The sequence below is a fragment of the Cimex lectularius genome, unplaced genomic scaffold (assembly GCF_000648675.2).
Source record: "Cimex lectularius strain Harlan isolate CLEC.00 unplaced genomic scaffold, Clec_2.1 scaffold180, whole genome shotgun sequence".
NCBI lineage: Eukaryota > Metazoa > Arthropoda > Insecta > Hemiptera > Cimicidae > Cimex > Cimex lectularius.
The window spans coordinates 1,383,948-1,396,492 of NW_019394226.1; the positions used below are offsets into that span (position 1 = coordinate 1,383,948).

Sequence of the window (12,545 nt, forward strand, 5' to 3'; positions counted from 1 at the left end):
TGATAGGAACATTTTGTTTGACATATTGGGAGGAGACAAGGAATAATCCTTTAAAAGCTTCGTCGTTGGTAGGAATATCATGGCTTTGTAACCTAGATTAAAAGTCCGGCTAAAACTTTATATCTAATTCGAACGCATAATCTTTATTGACAACGGTTTGCCTTTAAAAAGAAGATTTTATGGAGTGATTTGTGCTAATATGAGCTCGACCAACTGCAGTGTTACAATTGGGCTATCAACATCATCGTCATATTATGTTTTCAATTTGCGACTTCTTCTTTTAGACGACTCGCTGTTGTTTGAATAATAGTTTATCGCAGAAACCGGAAGAACGTAATTTCTGCAAAGGCGGCCCTCGTCAAATTCTTCGCCCCGTGGGAGCCGCTTCGACTATGCCCACGGCCTACCCTTGACACAGAAGTTCTCAATTCGCGGCAAAACGTTTTCCGCCTTTTTCGACGATCCGGGACACAATTGGGATTTACGAGTTTACGAATTTACGAGTTAAAGGCCGTGTCTTTTAAAATTACACCAGTACTATTTTCGTCGTCACCCTATTTTTAACCGGGAGGTAAACCGTGCGATCGTACCATCTGGTGTCCCGGCGGCTCCAACCCACATTTGGAACGAGCCAGACGAAATAAGGAAATTATCATAAGACGACAACCGAAAGAAAATATGACAATGATATTGGAGCCTTTTACAATAAATTTAACGTGTGTGGTACAAAAGTCTGTTTTTGACTTGGAGTAGTCAATTCATGCTTGAGACAGTACAAAACAAAACAGAAGAATCAAACTAAAACAAAAACAAGCACAAAAAACATAGAATGCAAACAAAAATACACAAACCAAAGACCGAACAAAAAATTCAAAATAAAATTATCGTTAGTCAACGGATACTGGGGGGGTTAGTGGCACCTACCTTGGTTCAGAAGAGCGATCCTCCGAAGGTCCTTACCTTATGGGAAAAGGAAAGAAAAGCCTCGGCACCTTTTTGACCTGGAATACTGGTAGTCCTGGCTAGGCCAACTGCCTTCCGCCGCAATAAAAATTATCACACTCACTCATGCTCATACCATGCCGGTAATCTCCCTCCAACCACAAAACCAAAAATTAAATAAGCTACATTTCTCTGAGTTGTGTCCCAAGGCACAAATAGGAATTAGTCCATTTATATTTAGTGGTCTAACTGACCAAATTACTTCTTTCAATTAATTATTCTTTTTATGTAAGATCTTGATTGAGATGAAAAAGTTAGTGTCACGAACGGGATTCGAACCCAGCCGAAGGTCGTGGTCACCTCAACCAAGACCTTACATAGAAAGAATAATTAATTGAAATAGGAATTAGTTTCAATTCAATTAGAATATTTAAAGGAGTGTTTTAAGTCCAAAACCCTTAACAAGAAACATAGCTTGATTCATTCCGACGTTCAAGATGAAGAAGACCTCTTTATTTTTTTATTTGATTCAAATTGTTCGGTTTTTATCATCTTGGACGTCGCCAGCCACCCTTTGTTAATATATTTTCATTTCTGAAAGTTTTCCACCACACCCACGAGTTCCTGGTATCCTTGTAAGGAAACCGGGGTGGGCGAACCAAGGACGCTTGTAGACAGTCCTTGCTATGGAGATCCCACATGAAAAGGAAAATTGGCAGAAGTCGTAAAACGTATGGTTAATCATGCAATCCTTGCACCAGAAATCGGTAGTGTTAAACCGAATCAGAGTATCAAGCGGTATTAGCTTTGAAGCATATATCATTAGTTATGTGAAATGAGTTTATAAAAAGAATGTCTCGTTTCTAATTCTTCAACCGTGTTCGTGATGAGTTATGAAATTGTTCATTAATTTTGCAAATTTCTCCTTTCTCGGTATTGACAACGTTTAATTGTTAGAGTCTTAATTCCTAAACGTAAAACTACATTAATCTGTACAATTGAAAAGGTAAAAACGTTAAATTTACAATGTATGAAACTCAGTCATTCTCCTCATTCACACAAGAATACAAATGGATGTCTGAGATTTTAATAGGTATACGGAGAAGGGTTGGGGGTCTGATCGACCGATTACACGAGACTTAAAACAGTCGCCGGATAGAGTATCAAGAATGCAAGGGAGGTCGAAAAGAAAAAAGAAAAAAAACGAGCGGAAGCACTAGCGAGGTCGCAAGGGAAAAGGCTCATGATCGGACCTTATAGAGCTTCTTTATTTATTTCATCTCAACGAATAGACTAGGCATATTAAAGCCATTTACTTTCAACGCTCCTCCTGTTAGATTACATCAGTGCATTAAATGTGAAGTCTTTAAGAAAAAAATAGTTGGCCTTTATAATATACCAAGCCTGGGTAACTCCTTTGAAAATGTTTAATCGACCATGCGTTCAGTTCACCATCAAACATAGACTAAGTACAGAGAGAAGAAGAAAAAGAGAGAGAGGGAATAAGGATTTTAAAAAAAATATGTATGAAGCTCAACATAATAAACAGTCCGGCTGGCAGGCAATCTTTATCCAGAGCTATGTCTATGCCAAACGCCTATTATGCAATACAATTTTAATTCATCATAGTATTATGCTTATTATCACAAATGATTATGTGCTGGACAGATTTTTTTTAAATCTATTTTCCAAACATTATTTGGCTCTGAATAATATGGAAAAGTTTAACTGGCAAAGGCTTTATCTTAATAAAATGGCATGGTGTAAAACAGTGAACTAAACAGTTCCAACGCACCTGTTAATTGATGACAGGGCATAACTAACAAAAGACAGGTATATTGGCATATTTCCAGTGAATAATATTTTATCTTCATAGGGACAATTCTTAGATTCATTTTTTGAATTCCTCCGTTTTTTACCCTCTGATTTTTCTAGTGTGTAATGTGTGAAGTTGAAACGGCAACTGGGGAGGGTTGAGAAAGAAGAGTTGTTAACAAAGTGAAAGAGAAGACGAGAGAGAAGAAAAAATTCACAAGGAGCGGAGAACGGAGGTAGAAGGAAATCTCATCCCATCCGAGTGTAAGTGCCGTTGACGTACCTAAGTGATGCCCGTTATTTTGGTCGGTTGTGATGATGTTGCCAACTGAGGACTTTGCACCGTTCTTCTTCGGTGTCTGCTTGGGTGGGGAAGGCGGACCGAAGAGGCGGAGGTGTGAGTTTTTACCAGGTGTGGTCGGTGTCGCTGGAGCTTTGTCGACTTCGTCGTTCATCAACACGTTAGACATCTGGTGATTCTTCACTTTCCAAGGGCGTGTAGTCTGCTCAGCACCACTCACGCCGAAGATATCGCTTGAAGCTCCTCCTGGTGGTTTCAGCACCCTACGGAAAAAAGAAAAAATTAAATTCGTCATCAAAAAAATTATAGAAAGAAATGAAGACAAATACATCATAATAGCATTCATATCTCAAGCTCGTACTGATAGAAAACGATTCTACCATAATTTTTTTTCTGTTAAGCAAAACTCGTGAAAACACTGAAAAACATTTTTCCTACTTTCTGAACTCTTACTATTTATTAAGTTACTTCATCCGAATCTAAATAACCGACAATTTTAACAACTTTTTTTTTTATTTATTTGTAGCCTATACAAATTTTTGTAGATATAATAAATGTCATCACAGTGCGTGTTTCTTTTCGCACGGTCACAACTCTTGGCATAGATTGCCAGCGTTGCACTCGGAGTACACAGAAGAAGACAGCACTCAAGTGTGAGGGATTAAGGGGAAAGGAGGTCTCGAAGTCATCGTCGGGCTCGAGCGGTATGGTTAGGAGGATCGAAAGGTTGGTGCGAAACTTTTGGAATCGGGAACGGATCAGTTCGTTGACAAAAGGAATATTGACATCGTTGTGGATAGTGAAATTAGTGAACTCCCCAGTTCCATTCCGTTTGTCCTAAGTGGTCGCAGTAAAGTCTTGTATAGTTTGGTGTTGAAGTACAACACGGATTTTGGTCCTAGAAGTTTGTTGTTCAAGTATTCTGTTGTCTTTCAAGTCTTGAGTGGGGACGTCTATGTATATAACTAGGTATATGACTTAAATGGAAGTCGATATCTCTTTGTTGTTGATTTACACTGGGGGAAACACTGTTTTTCTATATGAATTTATTAGAAAATTGAGCACAATGCGTGAAGGATAAGACTGCCATGAAATGATACACTTTTTTTTAAACAGTCTTTCAGTATGTATAACATAAGTAAAATTGTTGAACGTAGAAATTGGAAAAACTAAGACAAAATCTGAAAAAAAGAGGCTCTAGAGTGTGAAGATTCACTCAATGGTGACACTTCTACTATGGTCTTCATGTTATGACTTGCTGCCCAACAAGTCGCGAGGCCACTGCCGCTTCAATCTCCTTGGGGCATGGTTCGGGATATCAGGAAATACCAAAAAAAGAGTAAAAACACTAATACATAAATTCACTAATTTCGTGGTCCGCTTGACCAACTAATATATTACAATTAATTAAGGTTTTTAGTTGCGATAAAAAAAGTCAATGGCACGAGCGGGATTCGAACTCACGATCTTCGGCTTGATACGCCGCTGCTCTACCACTTGAGCTATCGTGACTTCGACTTAGCCGAAGGTCGTGGGTTCGAATCCCGCTCGTGACACTGACTTTTTTATCTCAACTAAAAACCTTAATTAATACTAATACATAAATTATTTTTCAACAATGTGGTTCTCAAGGTTCTTATTTCCTAAGGTTGTCCGCTATTTTATTTTATTTATTATTAAATTAACCTTATTGGGGAAAAATAAAAATAAAAATTTATATCTTAGTGTTTTTAATATTTTTGATATTTTAATTGTTGTTTTTATGTATTGTTTATATGAAAACTAGACATGAAGTTGGGATTTTTTATGTTTCTGTGACCTAATACCTGATTATCACACATAAAAAATCTACAAAAGGCCTATCCATCTCTTAACAATATTATATACGTATGTTAGGAAGTAATACTTCAACTAAGTCTTTTTAGAAGCTTTCAAACTTTTCGAACAAAGCCTCTGGCAAAACACCTACGTTAAATCGATTGCAATTCGGGTAAAAATTAAAGTAAACTTTAAGAAAACGCAAAAGGTCAAAAATGTTAAAATTAATGCATCGCTGCAGAATGGTTGTTAACATTTGTATTCAGATTTTTCTAATAGTCTGTAATGTAAGAAAATAGCAGCAGAAGTGATCAAATAATACTAGAAGTTTGTAGTATTTAGTGACCATTAATTAATGATTATTTGGAGATGTGAGATGCGTTCTAGAGTGATGTAAGTTTAGAAAAATATTTTCTTTATATATCTCAAGAACACTCGTAACACAACACATCTAAACAGAAAACACATACTTTGATCCCTGAAGATGATCTAAATAAAGATCGAAACGTTTGCACATTAAAGAAAATGTTTTTCTAAACGTACATCACACTAGACTTCATCTCACGATCGAAAAATAATCATTATTAAAAGCATAATACGAAATATAACATTTAAAAGGTTAAAATCTTGATGAAAATTTGTGGGACTGTTCCGAAAGTGCTGTAGGATTTTGAAAACGTACATTTGTTTAAAGTTGTATGTCCTAACTTTACATCACACGGGCGGCAGTTCCTGCCCACAAATATTTCGCCACAGTCAGAACCCACATATTGCAATTATTTTATGTCTAGGGATTACAGGGTTAGTGCCCTTCCCCGAACGGCAGAGGTTAAAATCCGAGTCGAGATGTGATTTTTTTTTTTAAATTATTATTATTCAGATTATTCCAGTTTCTAATAATTTGACGAGTGGGCTGAAGGTTTGGGCGTTCGGTCAAAAATCTCCCCTTCGGTGTGCCAAACTCTTCGAGTTTCGTAAAATGAGGGCGAAAACCCGGGCCGGCGTACGACCTGTGGGCGCACTGCGACCGGTTCCGACCCTGCTCGCGTCGTTCTGCCCAAGTCTGGGAGCACTTTGGGCGTCAACATGTGTGACTCATCGTCTTCACAGCGGAATCGGAAGAAAGGACGTTTGCAGAAGGGAGCGGGCCCCCCTTGAAAACAACTCAGAACAGATTGCAAGGAGCGGAACCGAACCGACGCCGGTTCAAGGCAGAATTGGCGTCTTCACTACTCCATATTTCGAAATGACAAAGTCCATAAAAGGGAAGTTAAACTACGAGGACAAATTCAAGTCGTTTCTTGATCGATAAAAAGAGAAAGATCTTTTTTTTCACCATATGATTCACCGGACGGCTAAATTCGACAACATTCACTCCCATGCTTAGCCTGTATTGCTTCCAATAAGTTGCAATTTTTATCACTGTATCTAGTTTTTAACCACGTTTTCCCACGTCCTACTTGGGGATTAAAACCGGAAATGGCCTATTGGCTATACACGGCAATAATAAGACCCAAAATAACCTATGAAACGTTAATCTGGTGGGATAAAGCTCAACAAATAGTAGGCTAGCAAACCTATGTATCACAGAAGCAATGAGAACAACCCTTACAAATGCATTAGAAACTGTGCTAAACCTACCTCCACTGGAAATATTTCTACAAGGAGAGGCTAGGAAAAGTTTATTTAGGCTCCAGAAATCATCAAATTGGATAGGAACTAAATAATTCGGGCAAATAAACATATCTAACAAAATCAGACGCCCATTATTAGAAATGGGGACTGACTACATGATCCCGAAAACATTCTTTACAACATCCTATAAAGTCTCAACAGACTATAAAGGAGAGGAAGAGCACAGGAGTGCATCAGATACAATGATATGGCATACAGATGTCTCCAAAACACATGGAGGAATCGGATCAGGCGTTTTCCGAACAAGCCCAAACATGAGCAATCAAACTCATTACGGAAGTACACTTCCGTCATTCAAGCAGAAATATATGCCATCATTGCTTGTACTCTAGAAAATCTTATAAGAGGTTACACTGGCAAAAAAACTGAATCTATTGCACTGAACTAGGCCAATGCTAGGCCCGTAGTGAGGAGGACCCATTAAAAGATGATCAGGACCAACAAGAAAGAACGCTTAAAAAAATCAACTAGCTTTCGTGGTAGATTATCCACTTTATCAGATCATCAGAAGATTAATCCATAATTTAAAAGATTAACTGGGTTAATGCGCAAATCTTTTCATAATTTCAAAAATTGGTTTCAAGTACAATGAAATTAAAAATGGTGATTGTTGAAAGATCAAAGGCCACTAAATTACTTAATCTTTAATGGCTTAATGGCATAATTATAATCCATATTTTGCTTAGTGGTCATAATTGACAATATTAATTATTCCAAATAACTTTTCTTTTTATCTAAGGTTTTGGTTGAGAAGAAAAATTAGTGCCACGAGCGGGATTCGAACCGTTCGAATTTTCCCTCTTTTTGCCATATTTTCAAGAGAGGTAGGTCGAGATGCGGAGTTGGTGTCCGAGGGGATCGAAGTCAAAATAGCTCAAGGGGTTAGAGCAGCGGCGTATTGAGCCGAAGGTGATAGTTTCGAATCCCGCTCGTGACACTAATTTTTCATCTCAACCAAAAATCTTAGATAAAAAGAATAATTAATTGGAATAATTAATATGGACAATTATGACCAATTAGCATTTATGGATTAACTTGGTATAAAGTTGATTTTAAAATGCGAAACTTCGCCTTTTCCATTTTTGAATTACAAGTGGAAATAAACATTTACAATCAAACAGTTGTAACCTATGGTCCTATCGTCATTGAAAATAGGTAGAGAAGACTTAGTTCTTTTTATATCTACATCTATGTAAATAACTATATTATACAAAAGAAAAAGAACAGGAAAGAGAACTTGAACAAGTACGAGCCAAAACAGAAGAAAATAGATATAAAATGGGTTAAACACTACCTCTTTTAAATTTTATATAAAAAGGATTGCATAAAGTTATGTACTAGCAGGCATAGAATACACAACCTAAAGCAAAAATAATAACCAGTTAAATAAATAACGGAAAAAGCTTGAAGGAAAAGTTAGGATTATTAGAGTGAGAATTGTGACCCATATAGAGACCAGTGAACAGAAATTTTATTAGAAATCCACCTACATTCCATTGTTGATAGCCACAAAGAACGGACGACTGAAGAAACACCCGATTCGTCTGATCACCGTTATTGATTGATAATCCTGATTGATGGTGGAGGTATCGATTGAAGGAAAGCCAAATATAAACTTAAAGAGTGAAGTACTGAAAAATCAGGTGGGTTTTTTTTCATGTAACAGGTTAAATTTAAACTGGTGAGTCCATTCTCGTGGACGAACTCGAACGACCTCTGCGCCTTCTGCTTCGTGTAGAGAACGAAACCACATTTCACCTGGCATCCTGCCCTGTTCTTTTCAAAATTCAAGACAGGATGTTTCTTTCTCCGAGATCTCGTGTCAACGGGTAAATAATTTATTTAAGAAATCCAAGGAAAATTCATCAAAATTAGTTTTGAGTAATTCTGTCTTCGCGAGGTGAACCACGTAAAACCATCCATTTTTGTGTGGATCTGTGATTCCTTGAAAGACGTGGCTGGTGCCTATAAAAGACGATTTACATATAAATCACGTCGAAGACTGCGGTCTACGTGCATTCCTGAACGTTCATCAGCAAGAAGTTACTCGTCTAATCATTTTCGATGCCCCCGCCTCGCCAGTCCAAGTATCCAATCCGTCGAAACCAAATCACAACGGTCAACCGACCACAATTGTTAAATATTACGCATTATTTGTATTATTGCGAAATGTATATTTCCCGTATGTATTTTCCGTTCGTAATAAAGGATTTCTCGTTACACGTCTTCAGGAGTGTTATTAGAATGTAGGATACATAAATAGCAGTCCAAATGAATCACATCAGGCTAATGGTTAAATACAATTAAGCTAGTACATTAAAAATATAAATATGTAAAGCATTTATGGTTTATGTTTATTTATAACATAAAAGTTACCGTTTTAATAATTCTCTACTGTTGAACACTGTATATGTTGAAATATTTCAACAAACACAAAGCCGACAGTCACTCGACGCCATCGATTTTGTTTAAACAAGATAAAAAAAATAAAGCCGACGACAGTCAGGATTAAATTTGAGATGGCGTCTGTTGAAACAGATTCGGAAAGCGTTAAGATTTTCATGCTGGCTCGAATGATCACCATATTCAAAGACCGCAGCCAAAACGGTGAAAAGTGCACAGGGGTTTTTAAATGAAAATGCGCCGTGGTGGGGCGTTGGAATTCTCGTTTTAACGGTACGTGAAAGAGAAAGATAATAGTGCTGGTCCAGGACCTAGAGGCTGGAGTGTATTAAGTCCATAAGCCGGCACACTACCTTTAAATTTAAATAATAGGAGGTAAAATAATTAATTGCAACATGGGGCGAGACACGACCGACCCGGACTAAGCTGGGGGTGCGATCGAATTCTTGCATCACATTTTGCCGATTATTATTTTATTTTATTTTTTTGCAAAAAATGTACCGATGGGCTTCTTCGATGTAATAACGAATTCTTTCCTTTGCGTACTTAAAAAATCCTCACAGAAAAAAAGACAAAATGTTTAATATATTTGAAATAGAAATGGTTTGAAATAGAATTGAGATAACCGTAGGTTAATTTATCTAAGGAGATGTGATGGTTAATGTAAAACATAAGCCTCATCAAAACATCTAGAGAACTGTTCCAAGTAAATTTTAAGTTGAAAAATATCTAAAAGGAGACGTATCATGAGTGTCATACTAATCACGTGATGTTTAGACACCCGATTGGTATTTTATTTGCTATATGTATATTAAATTAAGTATTTGGTGAAAAGTTCTTGTTGAGTTGAAAAATAACGATCAGACACCTCTGAGGCGAGCGGGGAGGGTTTTACGATGGATACCTGTGATGGCTGGGAGTCCCGTTGAAGTCTGCGCCGAAGATGTCCCTGCTCGCGTTACCGTTCTGTTGAGGCCTCATTCTGCTGTTGCGGTCGGATGATAACTGAGCTAAGCAGCACCGCCTCCAGGAAGGGTGGGCGCCATGCCTTTGGAGAGAGGGAGACCAAGGTCGGTCGCACCACTCTCACCATAAGCGACCATCCCGACGGCTCCGGGGAGAAACTTATGCGTGCGACGGCCCATCACCTCCTCGGCAATTAACACACTTACAACGGCTAATTGAACGATCCAGTCATTCCGATCCGGCGAACATACAGGACATCCTATGAAAAACCGGGCCTGCGTACGAGAATAAGACGAGCCCCGAACGCCGAAGGCAATCCGATGAGTCACCTCTACAGAAATTTCTAATTAATTACTACCTATCACGCGTTATCTCGAATAACAGTGTCTAAAAATAACAAAGATACGGTGTTGAGCGTTTCTGTATAAACTCCAACGCACAGATGGGTCGATTCTCAATAAACTGGCCCTATTATCGTTCCTTTATTGATTTTTTCGTCAAATGAACACTGTTTCGTTCCTTTAAGGCTCAAAACAAAACTCATACACATACTTGACTTTCTTGTCCCATCTGTCAGTCTGATCCCTCAAGGCGCGGCACCGCAGACCAATGACCGATAATGTCTTCTGGATATTCAGCAAAAATTATTATAGTAGATGGTTTGCGCTAACTCATGTTTTACAATTCGCTTACATATACACGTTTATTAACTTTACATTGGTTTAGGAATAGAAAATATATAGGGTGTTCTTTTTAGATGGGCCGGCTGAATTTCTCTTGACCCAATGACACTATAAAAAAAAATTCGATTTCGGAGTACATACGAAACAATAAAACGATCATCTCTTTGAGGCGATCTCACGATGGCCGCCTGATCTTGCCTTCTTTAGCAAAATCCAGTATCTTGGTAGCGATGGAAGAACCTTCGGATCGTTGTTCGGGGAACGTTAAGAACCCTGACCAAATATGCTTGACTTCTTACATCTTCCAACAATGCTATAAAATATTACAACTTAAACAATCAAACAACATAAAATAGAAAGAAGCTTTACAGAAAAAGCATCAAAGAAGAGACTGACTATTCAAAGATTTATTTATAAAACCTTCCATACATAACACACTACGACTCTAGCCTTGACAAATTATACAGAGTACCTTAGGCTCAGTTCAATTTCGAAATTCCAAATAGGACTCTATACATCCTGACACATCATTTTAATTTTTTGTACGCTGAAAACAATGGTGCAATCGGATTTTAAATTGGTCAAAAATATTACAAAGTTATGGCAACAATTAAAAGAAAATCATGTTCTAACTGCTTGCCTTGCATAAAAATGCAAAGATTTTAACTTTTTAACCACACTTCACCGGTGCTCAGAGCGATATTGTCTGGGCAGATGGTTTGACAAGCATTTTCTATCCTTTGCCGCAGTTCTTCAACTGAGGTTGCTGGGCTATGATTGGCGTAGATACTGTTTTTAAAATGGCCCCCACAGAAAATAGACAAGTGGAGTTAAATCGGGTGACCTAGGATATCAAAAGATCCGGCCATGAGGTTCTATCCACTTATCCTGGATTCAAATAACATCTAACCTGCAAAGAATTGTGTACGGGCATCCAACAAGCTGAAGAATCATTCTTTGACGTTGTTGCAGAGGAACATCGTCTAATAGTGATGGTAAGACCACCTTCAAAAAAATTGAGGAACTGAAATTTAAATTATTTTCGTAGAAAGAAGGCCCAATTAATTTATTTCCGAGAAATCCACACCAAACTTTGATACAGTGAACCACCTTATGATGACAAGAGTTCATCAGAAATTCACAGAATTTCTTCTGCCCAGATTTGAAGATTACAACGGTTTAGTATGCCATTAGAGGTGAACATGGATTTATCAGACCAAAGGATGTATGGATGAACGATTTCTTCAGTCTCCCGAAGTACCTGGATAAGATGATAGCGATACGGCTAAAAATGGTAAGTCCGGAGTACATATCTAATTTTATTTTTGGAAATACTTAAAACCCCTCCAATATTTCGGAGAGAGAAATTTGGATTTTTGCGAACACACAGTAAAATTCATAGAAATGATGAATGGTGGAGTGAGTAAGGTGTTCAATCCTTTTTAAAAAGATAGTTCCTACTCACAGTAAGTTGTTTTGCAACGATCCGGATTTCGAGCTTTTAGCTCATCATCAGGTTGAAAGAGTTAGTTCTACAACCACATGATTACAAATCCGGATCGTTGCAAAACAACTTACTGTGAGTAGGAACTATCTTTTGTAAAATTCATTAACGTTTAGAGGTCAATTGACCACGTTACATATTTCAATTAATTATTCTTTCCATGTTAGAATTGAAAATAGCAAAAAGAGGGAAGGTTCGGACAGTTGTAGGTGGTGTCCGAGAGGATCGAAGTCACAAGTGGTAGAGTAGCGGCGTATTTAGCCGAAGGTCGTGGGTTCGAATCCCGCTCGTGACACTGACATTTTTATCTCAACCTCAAGACCTTACATGGAAAGAATAATTAATAAGGTAAAATATTCAGCTCCTCGTCGAAATTACTCTGCTGGTTTGTTTTGCCATAACTTAATTTCAATTTAAA

General features: G+C 37.8%; 1 protein-coding gene across 4 annotated transcripts in view; it reads right to left on the reverse strand.

Moving 5' to 3' along the window:
- Nucleotides 1-12,545, reverse strand: part of LOC106668114 (microtubule-associated protein Jupiter) — a 34,890-nt gene that overhangs the window by 3,107 nt on the left and 19,238 nt on the right. Inside the window, exons 1-2 of one of the 4 annotated variants that reach the window (XM_014396569.2) lie at nt 9,879-9,989; nt 3,041-3,321 (exon numbers count right to left, since the gene is read on the reverse strand). In XM_014396569.2, the coding sequence (XP_014252055.1) occupies nt 3,041-3,321; nt 9,879-9,955 (358 nt within the window). In that variant the 5' untranslated portion in view covers nt 9,956-9,989. Of the gene's footprint in view, nt 1-3,040; nt 3,322-9,878; nt 9,990-12,545 lie in introns of those variants that run through there. The other 3 variants (XM_014396572.2, XM_014396573.2, XM_014396570.2) reach the window with 3 other exon arrangements.